We start from the raw sequence: 25,926 nt of genomic DNA on the forward strand, positions 1-25,926 counted from the left end.
CCTCTCCCCTTTGCTGGATGCTTTGTCATCATGCCTGGATCAGGGCCAGGATCCATGAAGGATCAGACTTCAGCATCAAGAGCAGATATGATAGAAAAACATCTTCAGCCACCAGAGAGGGCCTTCCATTCCCAATCAGGTCACTGACCTGACCTAGGGCAGGTGACTGCTTCTCTCACCTTGGGGACACAGACCCTATTTTAAGTGGAGGATGGACCATTACTCACTAGGAAACCCTGAGTCCACGGTGCTGGCCCTGCTTGGGGGACCCAGTGACTTCCAATTTTCTACCCTTGTAGGGGTGGGTAGATGGTCAAATGAGCAGGGCAGTGGGCAATTTTCATCTTTCCTTCTCTGTATGTTCTGAATTCTCTACAATAAGTATACATTACAGTTGTGGTGGGGTGGGGGGGCGGGTGGTGAGAGGAAGCATTAAAATAAAAGCCAAAAAACCTACTCTAATAATAGACTCCAGAATGTATTTACTCACATGAAAGGTCCAGATGACCTGGGAGCTCCAGATGGCACAAGTTTGAATTTATTCGCAATTAAGCATGGAGGCAGGGTCAAGTTTTAAACCCAAGGCAAAGGATTTGTAATTTTGGAATTTAATATAAGTAACGATTCGGGGGCGGGCAGACTTGCTCTCTCTCTGAAACTGCTTCCCCCGCCTTAGGTATTCAGTCTTCTTCCAAATGCTGATCATTTGGTGGTTCAAACACATTCCAATGGAGTTATTCGGCTTTACAAACAAAACACTACAAAGTCCTGGCTGGGAAGGACACACACCAAATTCATGAGAGTAAACACCTGTGAGAAGGAGACGGGGAAGAATAGGAGGTGGGTGGGCTAACAGGAAGCCTTTAGCAGAGTAGCTTTAGGGTTTTGTTTTTGTTTTTTAATAAATAAATAAGACATTACAGGTATCTGAAGTAAACATGGAAAAATATTAACACTTGTTATATCCAGTAGAAGGTTCATAAGCAAGATATAGTATACCTGTAGCTTGTATGTTTCCAATTTTTGTATCATGAAAACACACTCACAAAATCCCAACAATAGACCAAGGCAAGGAATCACCTCTGGCCACTTGGACAGGGTGTCTGAATCAGCGCAGAGCCAGCTGAAAAAATCAAAGTTCAAAGTCCTCTGGTATGTAAATACTTAGCAAATTCTTGGCCTGAGAGTATATACACAACATATTAACTTGTCTCTGCCTTCTAAAATTTTTGTTATCATAGGAGAGAAAAATTTTTGTTTTCTTTTTTAAACAAATGAGTGTAAGGGAAAATGAAAACTATTATTGAGAGATGACCTACTTGGTGTCTGGTAGTTTGCAAGAAGTCTGGGGTATCAGCTCATGTAAGCTTTAACAACAAAGAAGGCTATTGTGACCCCTTCCTTTCAAGAGGGGGATACTGAACTTCCGAGGGGCCAATCACTGGTCCAAGGTCAGGCATTCAGCCAGGAGAGCAGAGAAAGGCAGGCTGGGCTCAGGGGTAAGAGAGATTCATGGGGCCCCATCTTTCTTACCCTCAGTTGGGGTTATTCTCTGTGGAGTCCCCCTCTCTCCCCTACCAATCTACGTGTCACCCTCACAGGGTCAGAGCCCAGATCACCAAGCCATGGGGCAAGGAACCTTTCCCAAACACAGCCCTTCCCTGCTGTCTTGTCTCTGCAGCTCCACAACTGGGCCCGCTCCATCCCCAGCATCTCCCCACACTCACGCTCCCAGGACAGCGCCACCTTCTGGGGCACATCTTCCCCAGGGCGACACTGGGAGGTTCTGAAAGGCAGATGGCTTGGAAGGCTCATCTACCTTCACCTCTTTAAACCTCAGGGTCCTCCTCTGTAAAATAAAGAATCGCGGCTCCATCTCACATGATCCCTCTGAGGGTTGGGTGTAAGAACACACCTACGGGACCTGGCAAGGTCACAGGCAAATATTTATCATCGACACAATGGTCCTTAACAACTCCAGGTAAATACAGTTTCTCTCGGCACCTAGATTTGAGATTCTTTAAGAGCAGGAGTCATGCTTTTTGTGTTCTCACAGTCCCCACAGTACCCTACAGGTGTCAGGGGAGGAGAGGAAGCCCGAGAGGCTGGGGCGGGGTTGAGCGTCCACCCAGGAAAGAGCTGGGCACCTTGAAGGAAGGGTCCCTTCCATCCTTTAAGACATCCAGTTAGTAAGGAAAACAATGAAGGGACAGGGAACTCTCACAAGTGGCCTTTCTTAGAGCTGCTGTCAATTCGTGTGTGTGTAAGTAACACACACACGTGAGGGAGAGGGACCAGGGGAGATGACATCACAGGGCTTCACTTCAAACAGGTCAGGGGGACAGCATTCACAAAGTTTCTGGTGACTCAGGGACATCTCAAAGCCCCAGTTCAGGGAGTTTGCTGATGCTCCAGCAGCTAACACTCCATGCTCCAGATGCAGGGGACCTGGGTTCGACCCCTGGTTGGAAAACTAGATCCTACACGCTACAAATAAAGAGTCTGAATGCTGCAACTAATAAAGGAAGAAGTCCCACATGTCACAATGAAGGCAGAAGATCCCATGTGCCATAACTTAAGAACAGGCACAGCCAAAAAAAAAAAAAAAAAAAGCCCCAGTTCATCCAAGCTTAGGGAGGCGCAGGAAGAGGTCCTGCTACAAACATCAAAACCCTCACACACACTACCTGCTAACTGACCACAGAGCCGCAGATTCGAACGTGTAGGGCCAGAGCTTGGCCTGGGGTGAGCTTGGGGGAGTAACCAGGCTCCTTCAAGGGAGAGAGAAACCACTGTGTTCTAGCTTGAAGCAGCATGGCATGCAGTATGCGGCAGCAATCTGACCCAAGTGCACGAACAGGGTGGCCCTGGGCGGAGGGTTCCCTTCCCTCCACTCTAACAAGGTGCCACGTTAGGTGAGAGCCCAGATCAGGTGCACAGGAGGCTGAAGCACAAGCTCCCACGAGGCGGAGGCGGCGGTGGCCAGAGCGCCGGAGTCCAGGCTCTGGTCTCAGCGCTGGCGTTCCGGCTGTGTGACTTCAAGCAAGTCACTCACCGTCCCTGAGTCTCTCAGCTGCCTCATTCAGAAAATAGAAGGTTAGAACAGATCATCCCAATGATCCCTGCCAGTCTGAAAGTTGTTGGAAAGGGCTCTCTTCTGGGGAATGTTTTGCTCTCTTCTGGGAGTCTGTTTTGCTCTCCCAAACTCAGACTTGAGTGAAAACCAGAGCAAGTCCTGGGTGTCACACCCGTCCCTCCCAACACCACGCCCCCTCAACACACACACCCATCTGCTTCGGCTAGTTTTGCATGTTTGTCCCTGAAAGTCCTTCTAACTTTCTTCTAATTTTCTAACTTGTGCTTAATCACAAGGAACTGCACTTACATTTGGTATGGGGTTCACAAATGGAAAATACTAATGACTTTGTAAATTAATTTCAGATTTGGCTCCATAATTTCTGGCTGTAAGATTCCACTTTGTTTTCCTTCTCATTGTTTTCAGAGGCAAATGGAAATGCAGCCCACCCCTCCAAAAGTACATTAAAATTCCAATTAAGTTTTCATGGGAAAAAAAACAACAACAGCCACATAATATTGGCATCTGGGGCAAACAAGCTGGAGTGTGGAAGATGGCAGCTATAAGCCTGGAAGTGTTCAAATGGGCTGAATGTGACATGGGTTTTCTCTGGCAAGAAGATAAGAGGTCCGGGAGGGCTGTCCTTAATCCCACCAGCAGCTCAGCAAATGCCACTTCATTCACCCTTCCATGAAGTCAGACTCGCAGGGCCTGCCTGGAGGGAGGCAAAGACCTTAGGGCAGCGTGGCTATGATCTCTGCTACTTGGGCTGGGCCTGTTAAGTCCTGTCCTGGGTGGGACACTGGACTGGGCCATCAACAAGCTGCACAACATTTAAATGGGAGGGACCAGAGGGTGAGGAAGTTTAAAACATGGGTCAGAGAAGGAAGAGATGAGGAAGCTGATGATGCGCTGCAGCGAGAAGTCCCAGGGGACACAGCAGAAGGTCCCCCAGGCCAGAAGACTCACTGGCAGGCTATTCTCAGGTGCAGTGAAAGTTACAGGGAGGCTGACTTTTGCTCAAACCAAGGTGGACTTCATTGGAAGGAGAGAAAATGAAAGGGCTGTCTTAGAGTAATGATTTTGGAGAAGGAAATGGCAACTCACTCTAGTATTCTTGCCTGAAGAATCCTCGGGACAGAGGAGCCTGGTGGGCTGCCATCTATGGGGTTGCACAGAGTCAGACACGACTGAAGCAACTTAGCATGCATGCATGCATTGGAGAAGGAAATGGCAACCCACTGCAGTGTTCTCGCCTGGAGAATCCCAAGGACAGAGGAGCCTGTGGGCTGCCCAATGTGTGGTCACACAGAGTCGAACACGACTGAAGCGACTTAGCAGCAGCAGCAGCAGCAGAGTAATGATTGGAGGGAATCAGCAGCTCGTTAAGGATTTTTTAAAAGCCCGTCTTACATTGAAGGCACACACTCCTGGGTTACTCTATACTGTTACTTGGTTCACACAAACCTTCTGCAAGGGCCACCACTCAGGCAAGGGTCACCACCAACCTCCATATAGTCACTGGGCTTTGCCCCAAGTTCACACAGCAGGTAAATGCTGGTGCAGGGACCTGAGCTGGGCTCTCCCCTGGCTTCTTCCTCCCAGCATCCCTCCTGCTCCAGCGCTGATCCCCTTTGCCTTGCCTGTGGGGGGGCATGCAGATTCCTGGGGGCTAAACGCCATGCCATGCGGTGTAAATGTTCCCTGACTGTCTATCTCAGGAAAGGGTAGGTGGTGAGGTGGTTCCTCTCCAAGCCCCCTGGCAGGGGCAGTGGGGAGAGAGACATTCACACAGCAAATGGTTTAATCCTCAGGATTCACTTGCCGAGAGGTACTATGAGGCTCACGCTGAGGCTCCCAGCCTGGGAAACGTGCTGCTCAGACAGGGAAGGAGACCCATGCTCAAGTGTCTCTGATGTAAAGTCTTTATGGCTGGTGTCTCTAGGACTCGGCTCCTCCAGCCCCTCCCTACAAAGTTGGCTCAATACCCTCCAGTCTTCCACATCTCTAAAGTATGGAACCTCTCAGACGGCCAGCAGTGTGGACCAGGCTCCCTGCAGCTCAGTGGCGCTTCAGGAGAACCACACTCTGAAGTTGCCAGTCATCAGGAGGGAAGAGGGCAGACAGGAGGGACAAAGGCCTGCCCTGGTGGGTACACACGGCACCTCTCGTGTAATACAGCTTTCTTAGCTAGGCAGCCTCTGAAAGCAGCAGCATCTCCTTCGGACTGGCTGTTTCTGCCCCAACTTTACAGGTGGTAAAACAGAAGACCAGACAAGGTGGCACAAGAAGGGACAGAAGAAGCTGGGCTTCACTTTGGGATCAGTCCTGGCCCTGGTCACAGAGAGGCAGTGAAGAGTAGGGGCTGAATCGGGGCTCTGGAGAGACCAGCCGGGATTGAATTCCCAGCTCCTCCCAAGGTGTAGGACCTCGGAAAGCACCGTGAGTCTGCGTCTCAGTGGCCTTCTCTTCCCATCAGCACTGGGAGGAATCTCTGAGGTTGATGGTGACCACGCCTGGCACACAGCAGACGTCGGCCACTACTCAACATGTGGTAGCTTCATGATCGCTTTCAGATAGAAAACGCAACACTGCACACCAGACCCAAGAAGTCTGGAAACACAGCTCAATGACTGCCCGCTGGCTAGACACACAGGCAGACAGAAAGCCAAACACACAAAGCCCAAGCCCCTCAGTTCTGAGGGCCTGTGCCCTCCATTCAGTAGCCGTCCTGCATGAGATCGCTCCTCTTGGAGCCTCAGCTCACCGCACTGTGAAATGGGATAACTCAGTGCTTCAGAGGATCGCCGTGGGGTCTAAACAGGCTGATGGGCTGGATCTTCCAGGGAAAAGGTAACGCGTAGTAATTCCAGCTCAGAGCACGTACTCCATAAATATTTGCTGAGTGAGTGAGGGCACGAATGCACACATGTATTCAAGAACTTGCCCAATCCCAGCCTCCCCAGATTCTTGGGGTTTCTCCAAGCAGAAAGTCTCAGCTGCTCGGAGCCTCTTGAAGTGCCCGACATTCCCAGGTGGCCGCAGGAGCAGGGCCCAGCGTGCTGGCCTCTACAATGACTGCCCATCATGGGCTCCCCACCCCCAGCCTCCACTATCACCAGCACCATCCCCCACTGGTTTAAGAACCTGGGATTAGAAGGAATGTGTTTATACACACACCTCACCTAACAAAGCAGCCCCAGACCTTCTGAACCTATGTTCCAAAGCCCTTGTTGAGCAGGCCAGCCATGGCGCCCCTCTTGTGCGCTGTAGCTTTCTTTGAACAGCTGGCCTGACTGCTATGCTGTGTGCAGGTTTTCTTTATACAGAGGGGAACAGACAGGTGAATGGACGGCTCTGGAATCAGCAAGCCCTGGTCCAAATTCCAACTCCAGGTCTGACTGAGCAGCCTTGAGTAAGCTGTTTGGCCTCTCTGGGCCTTTGCTGCCTCCTGTGTAAAAACACACATGCTATCCATCTACCACTGAAAGTTCAACAGAACAACAAGGGCTGAGTGTCTAGGGCAGCGCCGGGACACAGCAGACACTCCCCAAATTCCAGTGTCTCCTGCTTCCGGTGGAGAGGAGGCCCGAGCTCTAGCTCCACTCCTCACTGGCCGTCACAGTGAGTCACAGGCCCCGTGAGTGCAAATGCTCCCCTCTCACATGCACATGCTGGGACGTCCCTGGGGGTCCAGCGGCTAAGACTCCACACTCCCAATGCAGGGGGCCCGGGTTCAATTCCTGGTCAGGGAACTAGATCCTGCATGCTGCAACCAAAGATTCCGTGTGCCACAACCAAGACCATGATTAAATAAATTAAGTAAATACTCCTTTTTCTGAGTGCAGATTCTATTAGTTGACAAAACAAATCCCAGAGCTGTGCTGTCCAGTACGGCAACCACCAGCCATACATACCTACATACACCAGCCATGTGGCCAGCCCGGAGTGACAGGTACTGTGAGCAGAGAGAACAAGCCAACTTCAAACATTTAGTATGATCTTTTTAAAGGATGTAAAATGTCTCATTAAAAATGTTTATATTGAGTACATGCTGAAATGTTAATGCTTCTGGGTACACTGTATTAAATAAAATATATTATTTAAATTAATTTCACCTTTTCTCCTTTTATATTTTAACATGGCTAGTAGATTTCAAATTCCACCTGTGGCGTGGACTCTACTGCTGTCAGAGAGCACTGCCCCAGGGTTCTAAGCAATCAGGAGTTAGTGCTGTGGGCACTAGTCTCCCCCTACATAGCCTGCAATTTCTTCTGGACCCCCGTTAGTGCTTTCTTTTCTCCCCCAGAGCACTTAACACTAGAGCATTCAAGGTGTGTACCGAAATGCTCTTAGGGACCCGATGAATAAAATCTTAAGATTTCAGACAGGATCAAGCAGTCACTGTGCAGCAGGAACCATGTCGGTGGGTAAAAAGACACACCAGTTCGTTTAATCCTTACAGGAACCACACTTCACAGATAACAAAACTGAAGCTCAAAAACGTTGAGCGCTTTGCCCAGGGCTACTAGATGGTCCGGGACAGCAGCCGGGACCCAGGGCCATGCAGGCCCCACTCCTTGTTCCAGGGGCATCTCTCCCCTCCACACTCATCCTGGAAAAGCTCCAGCCTCACAGTGCTCCGCCTTCCACCCCCGTGCTCTGCCTCCCATCCCCACCACCTAAGGATTTCCCAGCAAGTCAGAAATGACACACCACTGAGTGAGTCCATGTACAGCCCTACCTGCATTTGGCTTGGGCTGGGTTAGCTCAGAATGAATCACCTTTTAAAAGGGGTGAGTGATAGCAAAGGCAGATTCTAGCTTATTGTCTCTGAACTTCCTGGCCAGGGTGCAGGTGGGAGCCTGGGAACAAGGAACTGGTGAGCAGTCAAGGGCCTGATGAGGTTGTTTTGCTTTTTCAGAGGAACTTATTAGCAAGGCTGAAGAGCCCCAAGTTTCATAAACTCAAGTGGTTAAGACTTCACCTTCAAAGGCAGGGGGGTGTAGGTTTGATCCCTGGTCAGAGAACTAAAATTCCACGTGCTGTCTGGCCAAAACACAAAAACAGAAGTGATACTATAACAAATTCAGGGCTTCCCTGGGGGCTCGCTCAGTGGCAGAGAATACATCTGCCAACATAGCAGACCCAGGTTCAATCCCTGGTCCGGGAGGATTCCACATTCCTCGGAGGAACGGGAGCCGTGTACCACAGCTACTGTACCTGCGCTCTAGAGCTTGGGGGCCATAACTACTGAGCCCGCGTGCCACAACTACTGAAGCCCTCATGCCCTAGAGCCTGTGCTCTGAAACACGTCTGCACACCACAGCTACAGAGGAGCCCCCGCTTGCCACAGCTAGAGAAATGCCCAAGCAGCACTGAAGACCTGGCACAGCCAAAAATAAAATAAATAAATAAAATTGTTAAATCCTAACAAATTCAACAAAGACTTAAAAAAAAAAAATCACCTCCCTGCCACTCCCAGGTCACACTGTCCTCTGGGCTCTGGCTGTCCACCTTGGCCCTACACATGATGTTTCTCTGGCATCAGGGATCAGGGGGAAGGCCCAGGCTGAAGCTAAGCGTGGTCTGTTAGATGGGTATGTGAGGAGATGGAGGCAGAAACAAGGCAAAGGAACAGCCTTAAAGGTGCAGAAGCTACAGTCCTGTCTCTGAATGAACTCACTCAACAGGGTACAAAGAACCTGAAAAATAAAGGACAATGCAAGAACTACCCAGCAAGCAAGTACTGTCTGCAAAGGGGAGGAAGCAGACGGAGGATGAGCCAACAGGCTGCTCCTTGTCTAAACCATCCGAGCTCAAGGGGAGAAGTGGTTTGCAGGTGGTGGGGAAAGATCAGGGTGGGCCTGGCAGTTTGGGAGGGCTTCATGGAGGAGGACGTGCCTGCAGGAGGAGCAGGGCCCAGACAGGCCTGGAGGACATGCCAATGGTTGGCTGTGTCAAGCCTGACACTAAGCCTCTCAACCTCTCGGCTTCCTTTTTTTTTTTAAAGGGGGTAGGGGTAGCAGGCAGAGAGGGAGGAGACAGAGAAAAAACAAAACGCCTGGGAGACAGTTCACATCCGACCTCAGACAGGGCAAATATTTACTCACCCATTCACGAACCTGGCTCTGGGGAGCACCCTCAGCTGGGGACACCTGGGTTTATGCTGGTGTCTGGTCTTGATGTGAGGCCTGAGCCGGCCAGTGTTTAGCCAATGGCACAGAGTCCAGCCCTACACCTTGTCTGTCTGCGCGCTCAACGGACAGCACTCAGTGGCAGTGGAAAAAGTGAGCGCCACGATGACCCCACTGCTCACGCCAGGACACATGGGAGCCACAGGGCTAGCTGCCCTCTGGTGGATGCCCACCTCCCACAGGACCGTCCTGAGTGTGTGGGCCTGTGTGGGGAGGGCTTGTCTTACTCTCAGCAGGGAGCTGGAGGGGAGGCTGATGGCCCTCATTCCAAGGATGAGGATGCCGAGACTCGGCAAGGCCACACGATTCACACACAGTCCCACTGAAGGCACTGAACCGGTCCGGTCAGACCACTGCCTGAGCTCTCCCACACTAGCCCTGCAGCTGAGAAAAACCGTCAAATACTCACTGGGAACCTGCTGTGTGCCAGGCACTGTCCAGGGCCCTGGGGACACAGTTATGGACAAACAGGGAAGGAGCCTGTTCCCTGGGAGCTGGCGCACCATGAGAGGAGACTGGCGCAAACACAGAACACAAAATTAAGATGAGTTCAGTAGTGATACAGGCTCATTGTCTGAGGAGGTGGGAGGTTAAGTGGCCTGAGCCCCTGGACCACTTCAGAGCAAAGATTCGTAAGAATCACCAGGAAGCATGTTTCAGTACAAATTCCCAGATCACACCCCAGAGCTTTCACTCCAAGTCTAGGAAGTGACCAGCAAATCCACATCTTTAGGAGCTGGCCAGGAGCCTGGAGGCCCCAGATTCCCAGCAGCCTGAGGCCTGGGCACGGTGCTCTGGCCGTGTTCCACTCTCCATGACGGGTTACAACTCCCACCTCAATCTGTCATCCATAAAGTGAGCATCATTCTTTTCCATGATGGTTTATCACAGGATATTGAATCCAGTTCACTGTGCTATACAGTAGAGCCTTGTTGCTTACGCAGTCTATATACAATGGACTGCACCTAGTAACCCCAAACAATAATGGAAAACAATGTGAAAAATGTATATATGTATTGCTATAACTGAATGACTTTGCTATCCAGCAGAAACTAATTCATCATGGTAAATCACCTATAGTCCCAACACATAATTTAAAAAAAAAAAAAAATAAGCATAAAAACAGCAGACCTGACCTCCCTCTCAGGGTATGCTGAGACGCAAAGAAGACTGTGAAGATAAAGTGCTGGACAAATGGGAGTTATGTACATTTTTAAACCACTCTGTTGGGGATTCCCTGGTGGTCCAGTGGCTAAGACTTCACACTCCCAACGCAGGGGACCTGGGTTCAATCCTTGGTCAGGGAAATAAAATCCTACATGCTGTGCAGCATGGCCAAGAAATAAATAAAATAAGAATAATAAAATAATTTTAAAAATCAAACAGCAACAACCACACTGCTGGCGAGAGTGGACCCACCAAAAGAAAAAAAAAGAAAACCGCACAAGCCGTCTAGAAACCCAGGGCTGCCTGTCCAATGCACACTGCTCAGTGACCGATGCTCCTACGCATAACCCACCCTGCCACATATAATCATTCTGACACAAGCGAAGTTGCTCAACAGGGGCCCGTGTGTGGATTTCCATGCAGTGGCCCCATCCTGTGGGAACCCAGCGCGTGGGGTTCCTGGTTAGGCAAGCGGCTGCAATAAATCACCCCGCCGCCAGCGGCTCCAGCCCACATGTTGCTGTTATGGTCAGTGCACTTCATCCGAGCAATGACCTAACCCCAGCGCCAGTCAAGTCAGCAGCAGGCTCTCCTGTTATCCCCCTCCAGCAAGCCCCGGCTCACATTTCAGGCCGTTTGCTCCCCTGGGCATGACTCAGAGAGTCAGTTGTCTTTTAAAAATGCTTTTCATATTTCAAATCAAAAATAAATACCACGCACTCTGGACACAAGCCATCACAGATGTCTCTGTTGAGTTATTCAAGTAAGAAGACCCGAGGAAGTAGAAAAAGTTAGAAAAGGTGGTTAATTCCTATCATCCTGTCCCTACTCCCTTAACACAGCGGGCTAGTAGAGTGGGCCTGAGGCCAGGTCACAGGACTGATTTCTGGCTAGGGCAGGAACAGAGAGGTCAGAGGTTCATACATTCATTAGGACTGGGAAGTGGAAAAACAAATGCCCTGCAGGCTAATCCCACTAGGAGACATTGTGAATCCTGGCAGCGTCACCTTGAAGGGGCTCTGTACACAGACTGGAGTGGCTCTTAATCCCTAAAGAAGAACGGCGGGTGGTGGGCAAAAGCAGGTGCAAGGGCCGCCCAGGCAAGCACCATCCAGCAGGGAGGGGCCTGCCCAGCATAAAGAGATGCACCCGGCCCCCAGGGCCCTAGGCCATTCAACCAAGCTGCTTCCCATGACTCCCTTCTTCCCTTATCCTGATCCACCCATGCCTTGACCATTTGGCTTCCTGGGTGGGGTGCCCACAAGGAGAGAACGCCCTGCTTAGAACCTCATAGTGATTCTACTTTTCAACAAATAAACTAGTGGCTTGATTTGTGCTTTAGCTTCTTACTAGTTAGTGGGAGCCCACAGTCCTGACTTCAGGCTGACAACATGAGGTTTCTGAATGGGTCAGGCCAGGCCCAGCTCCCAGGAATATCACCAAGGCCAGGGCCATCTTCCAGCCCCCAGCTCTTCCCCGGCCTCCAAACGCACCTCCACTGGGCACAGAGCTGTGCATTTTTTCAAGGTGCTTCTAGGTCACACCTGCAACCATATCTTTGAAAGCGGAAATCAAAAGCAAAAACTTCCCCTTTACCTATGGGCTAATTTCCAGTCAAACATGGTCACAGGTGAGGCCCTGATCAACTGTGATACTGTGTAATGGGACATTCTGATTCACAAATATTTTCATTAACCAAGGATAACCAGAAACCTTTCTTTTTCCAATTCCCTGTGAAAATATTTCCAGGGTATCTATCCACTCTTCTTCCTCAACAACTCTGTTTTCTCTGAAGACAAGACATTTTTAAGACTAAGGGTCCCTCTAGCCACTCAGGCCCAGACCATGAAGGGAATCCCCACTAGACAGATAAACAAGCATGGTAACGTGCCGAGGTGGCTGGTCTGCCGGGTCACCTCACCACCCCAGAGAGCCGCTGACAATGCTGCCTTCCCAGGAACAAAAGCCTGAGGACAAAACTGACGACAACCCATTTTCCAGTGATTGGTTTCAGTGTTATTCCATGGGGTATCCAAAGAGTTAGAAAACAGGGTATACTATTTTCCCTCTGTTCCTAGACTTACTTTCTGGGCTCCCTGGGATATTGATACTAAACCTTTCCAGGTTAGAAGTTGGACTTATCACTTTCAATTTAGAGGTCTATGACCTAAAAAGAAGTCCAAGGGTTGCAAAAAAACAACAACAACAACAACAACAACACTGAGTATCTTATTTGGAAATGTAACTAAAAGACTGTTTTAGAATAAGTGTGTCCCATCCCCCAACTCTGTGGCATGTATCTGAGCACCTTATGTGCTGGCCACGAAGCCATAAAGTTTAAATGCTAGGAGGAGGTGATGACATCATCATGATATTAACGGCTACCATTTAACGAGCAGTTATAATACGTCACGGATTGGCATTACATCTTGTCAACTTCATTTTTTAAAACAATTCTGGCGAGCTATTTTATCCCAGATTTACAGATGAAGAAACAGAGGCTCAGAGAGTTCAAGTCCTTCTATGTGGAATCTAAAATATGACACAAATGTACGTGTCTATTGGACAGAAACGGACACCCAGGCACAGAGAACAGGTTTGTGGCTGCCAAGGGGGATTGGTGGAGGGACGGACTGGGAGTTTGCAATCAGCAGATGCAAACTAGTATATATAGAATGGAAAAACAGCAACATCCTACTGTAGAGCACAGGGAACTATATTCAATATCCTGTGATCAATCATAATGGAAAAGAATATGAAAAACATATATACGCACAACAGAATCACTCTGCTGTACAGCAGAAATTTACGGAACACTGCAAATCAACTATACTGCAACAAAATTGATTTAAAAGCAAAGAACACCCAAAAACAAGCAAAAAAGGAACGTTGAAGTCCTTGCCTAAAGTCCCATAACTTCTGAGTGGCATGGCCAGGATTTGAACCCTGGTCCGTGCCCCTCCAAAGCCCTGTTATTCTCTACCTCACCATGCTATACATCTCAGACCTCAGAAAAGTCACTGCAGTGTTTTTCTCTTCATGAAAAAAACAATTCTTGTCCATGAAGTGATTACTTTAAGATTATCTGATAAATCCCGGCTTGAAAACACAAGTTTGAGAACCAGTTCCACTCAACTCCCAGCTGGCTGCATAACCCACGAACTGCCCTCACCTCTTTGGGACCTTAGGATCTGGGGCTATGAAATGAGTCTATATTTCCCGAGACTTCTTTCAGAGCTAACAAAAGGCAAAAATTCCCAAGAGGTCACCAACAGCCATAAATCCTCAAATGGGAAATAGACCTAAGGATTACTGCAAGGAAAACAGACCTAACTTGCTCGCTCCCAAACTCTGGAGAGAAAACCAATAGAAGCTGGATGGTGTCCAGGGAAGGACAGACCCTCACAGTACCTCTTCAGGGCTACCTGAAGAATCCCTGAAGCTACAGGCCAGTTTCTCTTTCCTAAGAAGGAAAAAAATAACATTCAGTTTCCTGGTTTGTAAAATGGAAATGTCTCATGTGTTCATTCAACAAAGGATTGCCATGTGACTGCACTGAAATATTAACCATAAACACACTTTTAAAGAAAAATAAAAAAGTTCAGAGCTCCTGGGATAGGCAGATTTGGATTAAAACTCCAGCTCTGACTACAAGTGAGCAAGTCAACTTAACCTTGAATGAGACTCAGTTTTCTCATCTATAAACCGGACCCCAGATTAGGGCTAGAATTTTCTGTAAGGATGAAAAAGTCTTGCTCTGGGCTGTTCAGTGTGGTAGCCACTAGCCACCCGTGGCTACTGAGGCCCAGAAATGTGGTCACTGTGACTGAGCCACTGGATTCTAAATTTTAATTAATTACCTGATATTTTGCAAATGCAGGAGACATATGAGACCTGGGTTTGATCCCTGGGTCGGGAAGATTCCTTGGAGGAGGGCACGGCAACCCACCTCCAGTATCCCTGGGGAATCCCAAAGACAGAGGAGCCTGGTGGGCTACAATCTATAGGGTTCCAAAGAGTCAGACACTGAAGCAACTTAGTGCAAATGCACCAGGTATTTAAATAGCAACCCGTGGGTGGTGGCTAACCTATTACATAACATAGCCTTTGTAGTGATAAGAATGAAATCAGATAACGTCTATAAACTGCCTAGCACAGTACACAGAAAGCAGTAAGTTCAGGAGGAAAAATGCATGAATATATAGAGGTCCCATCAGTGGATTTTTTTTTTTAAGCAGAATACTCTTACATCAAGAAATGGAGGCACTGGAAGCTGACATCTAGACAGAGAGATACATGGATAGTTTAGAAAAACCCCAAAAGAAAAATCAGATACATTATGGGAACCATTCCCTTCAGTGTGTAAATGCCTGGCTTGAACGTTTTGTTTTCTTCACCAATGTTCTTGTCAGCAGATAGAGAGGGCGTTTTAGGCCAAGCTGGGTTTTTATAACCCTCAACGCCCAGTACAAACTGCCCCATGAGCAAGCTCTCTCAGCAAAACCTTCCATCCTGATGGGCAGCCGCCCCCAGCCCACGTGCAGCCTCCCAGGGGCCCTCGAGGGAGCTGCCCACCCAGCCCTGGGCACAACCTGCTGGGTCCACGGGCTCCAGGGAGGGAGGGTGGGAGAGCCACCCACGGGGCCTGGGGAAGGCGGAGGGTCACTGCGCGGGCGGGAGTACCCCCGCACCCACTGGCAGGCAGCCTGCGTCAGAGCCCAACAGGAAACAGGAGAAGACAACACGGGCCGCGTGGAAATCCCCGCCGGGCCCCACGCCAGAGTGTGACTCAGTGGGGCCGGCCGGCCAGCTGCCCTCCCACCCCGCGGCCAGGACCCAGGGGGCCGGGCTGCAGGAAGCCGCGCAACCTCTGCACAGACGTGGACACTCGCGTCCTCCAACGTTATTCACTACGTGACAGATGCCCGGCGAAAGCGGGCGAGACAGGAGGCCCAGCCCACTGGGTGGGAGTTCAAGTCTGTCTAACTACAGCAAAATGCAGTTTCCCTATGGGTAGGTCGGCGTTCAAGTCCCAGAGCTGACACCAAGGCTAAGAAAGCCTCTGCACCTTCCTTGGCCTGCATGATCCAGGCCCCATCCCACCTCCGGCCCCCTCCCACCCACCCTGCGGCAGGTCCTAGTCTCGCCCCAGGATGTCAATTATCTGAAATGTGGACGTTCCAACAGGCCTCCCCTTCAGACACTTATGTCACCAGGACACAGGCCATGCCTATACTGTCAAGGTGAGTGGGATACATAGAGGGAGCTCCAAACCCACTCTTGTATCCAAAGAGGTAGCATGGAGCACCCCTAAGACAGATACCCCACAACTTCCCTGGTGGCCCAGCAGTTGAGAGCCAATGCAGGGATGTGGATCCGATCCCTGGCCTGGGAACTAAGATCCCACATGCCACGGGGCAACTAAGCCTGTGCGCCACAACTACTGAGCCGGTGCGCCCTGGAGTCCATCCTCCCTAACAAGAGAAGCCACTGCAACGAGAAGCCCAGAAGCCCGAGCACCAAAGTTAGAGAATAGCCCCCACTTGCTGCAACTAGAAAATCCCACGTGCAACAGAAAGACCCAGCACAGCGGGGAGGCGGGGTGGGGCGGGCGGGGGTGGAAGGGGAGACTGCATCCTTGACAACCCCTGGCCAACTCCCAGTCACCGCACTCCACCTGGGCTGCCAGAGGCTCTATCTCATGCCTCCCTCAGGGCAAGGTCTATCCTATACATTTTTCTTTCCCCCATAAAGGACCCTGTGTACTTGAGGGCACCTGGTTGGTACTGACAAAAAGAAGCAACAGCAGCAACAACAAATTCCTGGTGTGACAGACACGAGAGGCTCACCAATCCAAAGTCTTAACCCTTTGAAATAACTAGAAAAGTTCACCTTACCTTGACTTTTTACTTTCAGAAGTAATCTTGGGCAATTTTCCCTTTGGACTACAAACTTCTTGCAAAACAATCCATCTGCTCCATTCCCTTAAGAGCGCGTTGGTTTGAGCTTTAAGGGTGCTTTTGGCAAGTCTGAGTATAGCTCGGCCTGCCTTCTGTGTACCTCCCTAAACACGGGAACGTACTCAAGGCTCTCCCCTTCCGTGGGTCACTGCAGACAGGTCCCCACCCAGCTCCCACCTGGTGGCTGTCCAGGTGACCAGTAGCAGGAGTGACCCATGCCCTCCGTTTCCCCTTCCTCCCCTCTCTTCACTCTAGGGCTCACTGTGTGGGCCTGGCCCCCAGCTACCACCACGACTGCCCTTACCAAGGCCACTAGTGACCGCTGAGTCACAAAATCCAAAACACGTGCTTTGCACCCCCTCGCATCCTGGCTCCGCCGCTGCGTCCAACCGCGCTGCTCCCTTCCTCTCACTGCAGGGCCTCACCACTAGCATCCCCGGTGTCTTGCTTTGCCTTGCTCTCCTATGCCCTGAAGGTAGCTGTCCCTCAGGTGGTGGTCTCCTTCTCGACCCACCCTCGCACCCTCCCCAACCTGGCTTCATCCATACCACAATGCCTCACAAACATGCATCTCAGCTCAGCCCTCGCCCCAACTCCACACGCATCCACCCAGCTGCCGCTTTATGGGGCCCGGGACAGGAGCCCATCAACAGTCACTGGTGCTCGCTGCTGGTCAGCATGGGCCTCCTCTGTGCGTGGCGTGATGGGAGCTGCAAGGCCCTGGGTTCAAAGGGTACCCAATGAAGAAATGCTGTGCATCTCGGAGAAAGGGCAGACCTCAGCGGGTCAGGGCTCCCAAGGAAGGCACCACTGAGCAGGTGGCATGTGGGGTGGTATCTTAAAAGACAGCTCAGGAAACCAGCATTTTTATCCCATGAGGTATTCTGCACTCAGCACCCCCTCATCACACGGAGAGAGCACATAGTTTTACCTGGCTATTTGAAACTGCTCTTTCACACCCTAGGTTGGATGAAAAATCTCCTACAGAAAGGCATTGTCTAAGCAGATCTCTTATTTTTCCTTTGTGGGGGGGGGTGTTCTTTGTGACAAATTGACTCCCCCTTCCTAATTCTGCTGCTGCTGCTGCTAAGTTGCTTCAGTCATGTCCGACTCTGTGCATCCATATAGACGGCAGCCCACAAGGCTTCCCCGTCCCTGGGATTCTCCAGGCAAGAACACTGGAGTGGGTTGCCATCTCCTTCTCCAATGCATGAAAGTGAAACGTGAAAGTGAAGACGCTCAGTCGTGTCCGACTCTTAGCGACCCCATGGACCACAGCTCCTAATTCTAGTGTAGTCTAAGATATCTTTGGACCAAAGTTTACTGGCCCCAGCCCTCCCTCACTCAAAACTGCCATTTATTTACAGAAAACATCTGGGATTTGCTTTATTCTAATTCTGGTAAGGAATGCGCTCTAAAGAGGGAAGCTCCTTCTGTGTTTTTCACTCTTGCCCCTGGTCCTCTCAGCCAGGCTGGGCAGCCCCTCCCGGGGTCCCCACTGCAATCCCTGTGCGGGGTCGTGTATTATGTGTCCCTCTCCCCTTGCTGTGGGGGTAGCGGGCACGCTGCACTGTGCCAGGCGCATGGTCTGCACCCACCACAAGCATGTGAAATAATGCATTTCAGACTCTTAATAAGGAGTTCTTGCAATAAATGATCTCTGGGTTGTGTTTGGCACTATATGCCTTCTGTGCTATCACTAAAACATCATTACATGATCACGTCTCTAGGCATTTTAAAGCAAACAAGAGTCTCTAAAGAAGGTTTGAGGAACTTCCCTGGTGGTCTAGTGGCTAAGACTCCACGCTCCCAATGCAGGAGGGCCTGGGTTTAATCCCTGGTCCAGGAACTAGATTCTGCATGGTACAACTAAGAGTTCGCATGCCACAATGAAGATCAAAGATCTTGAGTGCCACAACTAAGACTCAGGAGAGCCAAATAAACAAATAAAAATAAATGTTTAAAATGATCATTATTAAAATGTGAAATACCAGGCTTCAACTCACAAGCTGAAATCAAGACTGCAGGGAAAAAACATCAATGACCTCTGATATGCAGATGATGCCACTTTAATGGCAGAAGTCAAAGAGGAACTAAAGAGCCTCTTGATGAAGTTGACAGGGGAGAGTGAAAAAACTGGTCTAAAACTCAACATTCAAAAAACGAAGATTATGGCATCTGATCCCATCACTTCATGGGAAACACACGGAGAAAAAGTGGAAACAGTGACAGATTTTATTTTCTTGGGCTCCAAAATCACTGCGGATGGTGCCTGCTGCCACAAAATTAAAGGACTCTTGCTCCTTGGAAGGAAAGCTATGACAAACCTAGACAGTGTATTAAAAAGCAAAGACATTCCTTTGTCAACAAAGGTCCGTCTGGTCAAAGCTATGGTTTTTCCAGTGGTCAGGTACAGATGTGAGAGTTGGACCATAAAGAAGGCTGAGTGCTTAAGAAATGATGCTTTCAAACTGTGGTGCTAGAGAAGACTCTTGAGAGTCCCATGGACAGCAAGATCAAACCAGTCAATCCTAAAAGAAATCAACCCAGAACATTCGTTGGAAGGATTGATGCTAATGCTTAAGGTCCAAAATTTTGGCCACATGATGCAAAGAGCTGACTCATTGGAAAAGACCCTGATGCTGGGAAAGATTGAGAGCAGGAGCAGAAGCGGGTGACAGAGGGTGAGATGGTAGGATGGCATCACCGACTCAATGGACATGAGTTTGAGCAAACTCTAGGAGATAGTGAAGGACAGGGGAGCCTGGCATGCTGCAGTCCATGGGGTCACAAAGAGTCAGACATGACTTAGTGAATAAACAACAATAAAGAAATGAAGCAATCACAACTGAAAAAAAAAAAGGCAGCTTGAAAATCTGTGCTAAATAAACCCTTTTCTTTCATATGAGCGTGGAGGGCTTCCCAGAAGGAAGGGAAACATCCCCACACCCACCAGAGTCTCACGCCCAGCACCACCTGCTCTAACCCACTTGGGGACCTGGTGACTTCCTAATGATCAGAAGGGGACAGCCACTCTGTGCAGTGAGGGCTGCACGGGGCTGGGGCTCAGGGGACCGCGGCCTGAACCTGAGGGTAGCCCCACTACCACTTCTGCTTTGGGGCACATGGCTTCCTCCTCTGTGAAATGAAGGAGCCGAGCTGACAAGGTCTGAGGGCCCTGCTGGGTCTGCCACTGGCTCTGTCTTGACTTTCAGGTCCGACAAAAAAAAAAACAAAAAAAACCCTGCCCACTAGCTCCTTCTGGCAGAACCCAGGGTAACCACCTGAGTGAGGCTGGGGTGGCAAGAAAGAGTCTGCATTTTAGATCAAAAGACCCTAATTGGCCTTCTAATCAGTATTTTCAGCCTGTGAGGCCTCCAGAAACCTTATGCATCCAAAAAGGATTATGTCTCACCCCAGTGGGTCTATAAGACAGACCAGTCATGGCCCTAGGCCTCAAGAAGCCAGCCCTCCAGGTGGAGAGGAAAGTCACATTCACACAGGGTGTATCTGGGGGCTGAGGAGGTGGAGGGCCCAGGACTGGGTGGGGGAACCCAGGACGGCTTCCTGGAGGAAGTGAGCGTGGGGATTTCCGAGCAGTTTACAAGATTTTTTTAGATAAACATTGCATTTATCTGCTTTCTTACCTCCTGACCTTTGCCTTCCAGATTGGACATGCCATCATATCTAGTCATAAGTTGCTTCTCCAACCATGAAGTAGAAAGCTAGCTGCCTGGGTCACTTCCCCATGGGTGAGAAGCCATCTGCTCAGCTCACTGAACACGTGTCCATTTCCTCCATGTCGAATGGATAACACCAGAGGTCTTCCTCATTCCTTGCTCCTCGGCTCTCCTGTCTCGGCTCGTGAGTGCCTACCTAGAACTCCCTCCTCTCTGGCCTTCCCGCTACCTCGGGCTCTGAAGAGCACTCCCAGCACCAGTGACGACTTCTCTTCCGATTTCCTATGGCACCTACTTTCAAGACTACTCACAGGGCTGCTAGGAATAACCACCATCTTCACCACAGCAGCCCCCCTTTCCTGCACGCTCCTGCAGCCCGGCACTTGCATGACCCACTTGTGATCAGAGCAGTAGCCACAAAACCCCATGAGATGGGTGCTACGTTTATCCCCACCATGCCAGGATAGGTCTGATATTCAAAGCATTATGTCCCTGGCCTGGTCACCTGGTCCTCTGTGGGTAAGATTTCCCCTTGCATGGCTAGGGATGGATCGGTATCCTAGGACAGGATATCCCAGAAGTGCCTTCCAGGCCCTCACATCAACTATCATGCCCTGATGGCCCCAGCACCTGTGATGAACTTAGCCCCTAGCAGCTGCTCCAAAAAGACCCACTGAAGGAAATCAAATAGGAGATGCTAGAGATCCACGTCCACAGCCCTCCCGGCAACTTCTGTTGTTAAACTCTCCTCCTTCCTCGGGGCTTCTGCACTTGCTCTTCCCTCTGTCCAGGCTGCTCATAAATCACCTCTTCCTGTGGTGACCCTTACTTACCCTTTACACTTCAGATCAAAGGTCACTTCCTCCAGGAAGCCTTCCCTGACCACCACTCCTTCCACAAACAGAATCAGGTCTCCTTGCCTACAGTGCTCAGGCCCCCTCCTTGTCCTCATTCATGGCCCCCAAGGTCTACAATGTGACATCTGTGATTGCTGGGTTCCCCCAGACTGCAGGTGCCTTGTCTCAAGGCAGGGGCTTCTCTTTGTTCACCACAGAATCCAGATCCTGGCCGAGGGTTAGGGATTAATAAGATGTGCTGAATGAATGAACAAGTGAGTCCATGTCATTAAACCTTATCTCAGCCTCAGTGTCACTCCTGGACACAGACTGCCAGACATCTTCATCCCCACTACACTGATGAGAAAATTGTGACTCAGAGGACACATGTCTGTCACCTGGGGTCAGAGGCTTGGTAAAGACTAGGACAAAAATGCCCCCAAAGGGTAAATGCCCCCAAAGGGTCACAGAGTTTTCCTGTTGAATTTGCTGGTGACTGGCGCAGCTCTCAGCACACAAGAGGTTTGGACACCACCGTATGGTGGACACAGGAGCCAAATGACCTCCCAGGTGGGCCAAAACAATTGGTTTTGGTGGTGGTTGGCCAGCGTCGTGTTCCCATCCTAACAGACTCTGCAGCAAGGCCACATTCTGTCTGAAACCTGATTCCACTCTGATTCTCTTCTGAGAATAGTGAGGGGCTGGAGGGATACAGAGAAATCCACGAGTGTAGGTGAGACTTTACTTCTGAGGGAGAAGAGATTTTCCTTCTGTCTCGTCATGTAAGTAACAAAGTACCAAGGCACTCCTGGAGGTGCCCACAGCCTCTAGAGCAACATAAATTCTCAGCTTGCTGGTTCGACCCGACACACATTTGAGAGCACTGGGTCAGGAGTCAGAGACGGGTTTCTCAGCCCACCTCTGCCCCTGACCACCTGGTGACCCCAGGCAACTCAGCATCCGCACATGCACAGTTGGGGAGACAGTGCCCACCCTGTTTCTCTCGCTGTGGTCAGGCTCAGACAAGACGGCAGGAGCGAAACAGTCCCTGTAAGTCCCAGGCAGTAATCAGACGTCTACATTCTTACATTATTACAAGGCCACTGCTGGCCAAGGGCCCAGAGGTGCAGAGGGTGACCCCTGGGGGGCTGCTTTTTGACACCCAACCCCATGGAGGCAAATGTAACTTCAAAGGAAACTGCTCTTACCTGTTCAAAGATACCCAAAGCAGAAAGAGTGCTGGCCTCTTACACTCCCTAAATTAGATCAAGAATGGGGACCAGTGAGTAGAAAAGGAAGGACAGGTGAAATCAAAGCCAGGATTCCCTGGGCTGGAGTCATCGCTTGACACGTTACTAGCTGTGTGACTTAGAACAAGTAGCTTACACACGCCGAGCCTCCATTTCTCCATCTGTAAACGGTGAAACAGTAACCTCCCCTAGAGGCTGGTGTTCAAATCTCTCTTTTTTTTAAAAAAGAGAATGTTACCAACAAATAGTAAAGCCCTTTATTAGGGATGAGATGGAGTGGGCCACCCAACACGGCACATGTAGTCAGTGAAAGGCAATTTGCTTCTTTGCCCCGTGAGGGAGCCTGACTAGGTGGGCCTCTTTGTAGAGTGACCAGGCCTGTGCCAAGCACAGCCACAGGTGGTGGCCCCAATTCTAGGAGAAGCTGTCCAGTTTGGGCCAGGACCTCCCTCACACATGCTGGATTTTTCCATTAGGCAGGGAAGCGGGAAGGCATGTCAGAGTGAACAGAAAGGATGCCCCAGCACGGAGGAGGTGGAAAGGTGGGTGGGTGAAGCAACGCTGCCTCCCTTCTAGGTCACTGCCGGCTCTCGGAGCAAAGCCGCCCAGCACTCATCACTACTTGGCCAGCTCTCAAGGAGCTAATGGCAGGAAATAACTCCTAAAACACAGCCAGAAGGGCGAGCAAGCACTTCACTTCTCTACCTCCAAATGAGCCTCAAAATCGTAACCTGATCGCAGAAATGTCACTGAAGGAGGGAATAAACATTCGGAATTTTAGAAAGCATTCCATCAACATTTTTTTAAAGTACCCCCATGTCCTTTCCCAGGCATGATGGGGGGATGTGAGGGAAGTAAGACACAGTTCCTGCCTTCAAGAAGCTGTCAGGGGAATTCCCTGGTCGTCCAGTGGTTGGGATACCACACTTCCACTGCAGGGGCCTTGGGTTCAATCCCTGGTCAGGGAATTAAGATCCGACAGGCCACCCAGTGCCGTCAAAAAAAAAAAAAAAGGTGGACTATTAAAAAAAAAAAAAAGTTATCAGTCCAAAGAGACAGAACTAACACAACTGAAACAATTATATGCTCAAGAATCTCTGGTCCTAGGACCCACAAGGGAACGTCTCTCACGTTGAAGCCCCTGAAAATATTGGATTCCTCCCTTAGGGGAGAAAAAAAATTTTTCTTTAAATCCCATGGAACACATGTTACTCTGTTCTGAGGTCACATTTCCATTTTACCTTTGGCTGACAGGAGGCTCAGAGCCAAATTTGCAGGCTACATCTAACAATCCTACAAAACTTTGTAAGACACAATACTGTGTACTAACATTACCTTTGATCTCATCTTATTTTCTAATCCTTTCCTCCTCTTCCCCTAATTTCCCTATCTCAATCCCTTTTTGTTCACTGTACTTGAGACTTATCTCAAATTCTTTTTCGAAACAAGGTAAATGATTAAACAAAAATTTTTTTTAACTTGATTAGTATTGCAAAGCTACAGTAATCAAGGCTGGCATGAGGATGAACACACAGATCAATGGAATAGAGCTGAGAGTCCAAAAATAAACCTTTACATTTATGGTCATTGATTTTAATTTAATTTTACTTTTAATTGGAGGAAAATTACAATATTGTGATGATTTCTGCCATACATCAACATGAATCAGCCATAGGTATACATATGTATTCTTAATCACTGATTTTTGATAAAGATGCCAAGACCAGCCAGTGGGGAAATAATAGTCTTTTCAAATAGTTCTTGAACAACTGTATATCCATATACAAAAGAAGGAAGTTGGACACCTATCTCATAAAATAAATAAATGTATATATAAAAAAATTAAATTAAAATAAATCAAAGACCTAAATATATAAGCTAAAATTACAGAGCTCTTAGAAGAAAACAGGGAGTAAATCTTTGTGGCCTTAGGGTGAGATAATGGTTTCTCAGACATGACACCAAAAGCAAGAACAAAAGAATAAATACATTTAGCTTCATCAAAATCAAAACCTTTTTGTTTCAAGGGACACCATCAGGAAAGTGAGACAATTCAAGGAATGGGAGAAAATATTTGCTAACCACCTATCTGAAAAGGGAATTTGTATCCAGAATACATAAAGAATCCTTAAAGCTCAACAAAAGAAAGAGGACCTCAATTGAAAAGTGGGCAAAGGATCTGAATAGATAGTTCTCTAAAGCAGACAGACAAATGGCCAATGAGCACGTGAAATGATGCTCAGTGTCGTTAGTCATCAGAGAAATGCAAACCAAAACCACAGGGTGATGCCACTGCACACCCAGTCGAGTCGCGAAAATAAAACAGACAACAACAAGCGCTGGAGAAACTGGAGCCCTCGAACCCTGCTGGTGGGATTTGTAATATCCCCCACTTTGGAATAGAAGCCAGCTCCTCAAAGAGTTAAAGGTAAAGTAATCAATGACCCAGTAATTCTACACCTAGAGATATACCCAAGAGAAATCAAAACACAACCATACAAAAACTTGTACATCAGTGTCCACAGCAGTAATAGTCACAACAGCCAAAAAGGAGGAACAACCCAAATGTCTATCAACTGACAGATGGACAAACAAAATGTGGATAGAGCCATATCATCTAATATTATTTGACCATAAAAAGGGATGAAGTACTGATACATGCTACGACATCAGCCTTGCCAACACTATGCTCAGTGAAAGAAGCCAGTCACAAAAGACCAATACTGTGTGACTCCATCGTATGCAATGCCCCAAAGAGGCAAATCCATAGAGGTAGAGAGTAGATCAGGTTTCCAGTGCAAGGGGGTGGAGGGTAGATGAGGAGTAGCTGCAGATGGGTATGAAGTTTCTCTTAGGGGTAATAAATATATCCTGAAACTGGACAGCAGTAATGGTTATAGAGGGCACCCCAGGTGGTGCAGTGGTAAAGAATCTGCCTGCCAATGCAGGAGATGCAAGAAACACGGGTTCAATCCCTGGTCAGGAAGATCCCCTGGAGTAGCAACTGGCAACCCGCTCCAAGATCCTTGCCTGTAAAATCCCATGAACAGAGGAGCCTGGTGGGCTCTAGTCCATGGGGTTGCAGAGTCGGACGTGATTGAGCACACACACACACACACACACACACAATGGTTACAGAAGTGTTAATCCACTAAAACCAATGGATTGTATATCTTAAAAGAGTAAATTTCATGGTATATGAATTATATGCTAATAAAACTTTTTAAAAGTTCTTTTTTAAGGTTGGTTAAATAAAGTCAGGAGTTGTATTAACAGTAACTCACTGATGTTGGTTTCTTAATTTTGACAAAAGTAGTGTGATGACGTAAGCTGTCAACACCAGGAAAATCTGGGTGACAGGTACATGGGGACTCCCATGTTATCTCTGCAATTTTTCTCTAAGTCTACAATTATTCCAAAATAAAAAGTGTATTTCACAAAAAGGTGGCTCCTAGAGAGTTAACTATTATGTACTTATTGAATGAGGCTACACAACTGTAGTGTACCTCCCCGCTAGAAGGCAGCTAGCTGCTCAAGGGCAGACAGAGCTCACAGGTCTAGACCCCTCAGACTCTCAATGCACGTCAGCAGGGGGGCTGTATGTAACAACAAATGCGGTGCTTTCCCCTCCTGCAAGAGCAGGGAAAGATCCCTGAAGCCTCACGAACATACCAGAAGGGAAACACTGTCACCTAGGAAGCCATCAGCCCGAGGTACTGTTAGTTTTCCACCACTGTTTATATACACGCGCACTTGTGTT

The 25,926-nt window shown here is 49.0% G+C and overlaps 1 protein-coding gene across 6 annotated transcripts in view; it reads right to left on the minus strand.

Moving 5' to 3' along the window:
- The window catches only part of SMAD3 (SMAD family member 3), a 127,085-nt gene that overhangs the window by 57,042 nt on the left and 44,117 nt on the right, over window positions 1–25,926 (minus strand). The window contains exons 2-3 of one of the 6 annotated variants that reach the window (XM_068964437.1): window positions 5,951–5,962; window positions 1,691–1,713 (exon numbers count right to left, since the gene is read on the minus strand). The exons of 4 other annotated variants lie outside the window; for them this stretch is intronic. In XM_068964437.1, the coding sequence (XP_068820538.1) occupies window positions 1,691–1,713; window positions 5,951–5,962 (35 nt within the window). Of the gene's footprint in view, window positions 1–1,690; window positions 1,714–5,950; window positions 5,963–13,769; window positions 13,782–25,926 lie in introns of all 6 variants that reach the window. One more of the 6 variants, XM_068964436.1, reaches the window with a different exon arrangement.

This window comes from Capricornis sumatraensis, chromosome 2 (genome assembly GCF_032405125.1).
Source record: "Capricornis sumatraensis isolate serow.1 chromosome 2, serow.2, whole genome shotgun sequence".
NCBI lineage: Eukaryota > Metazoa > Chordata > Mammalia > Artiodactyla > Bovidae > Capricornis > Capricornis sumatraensis.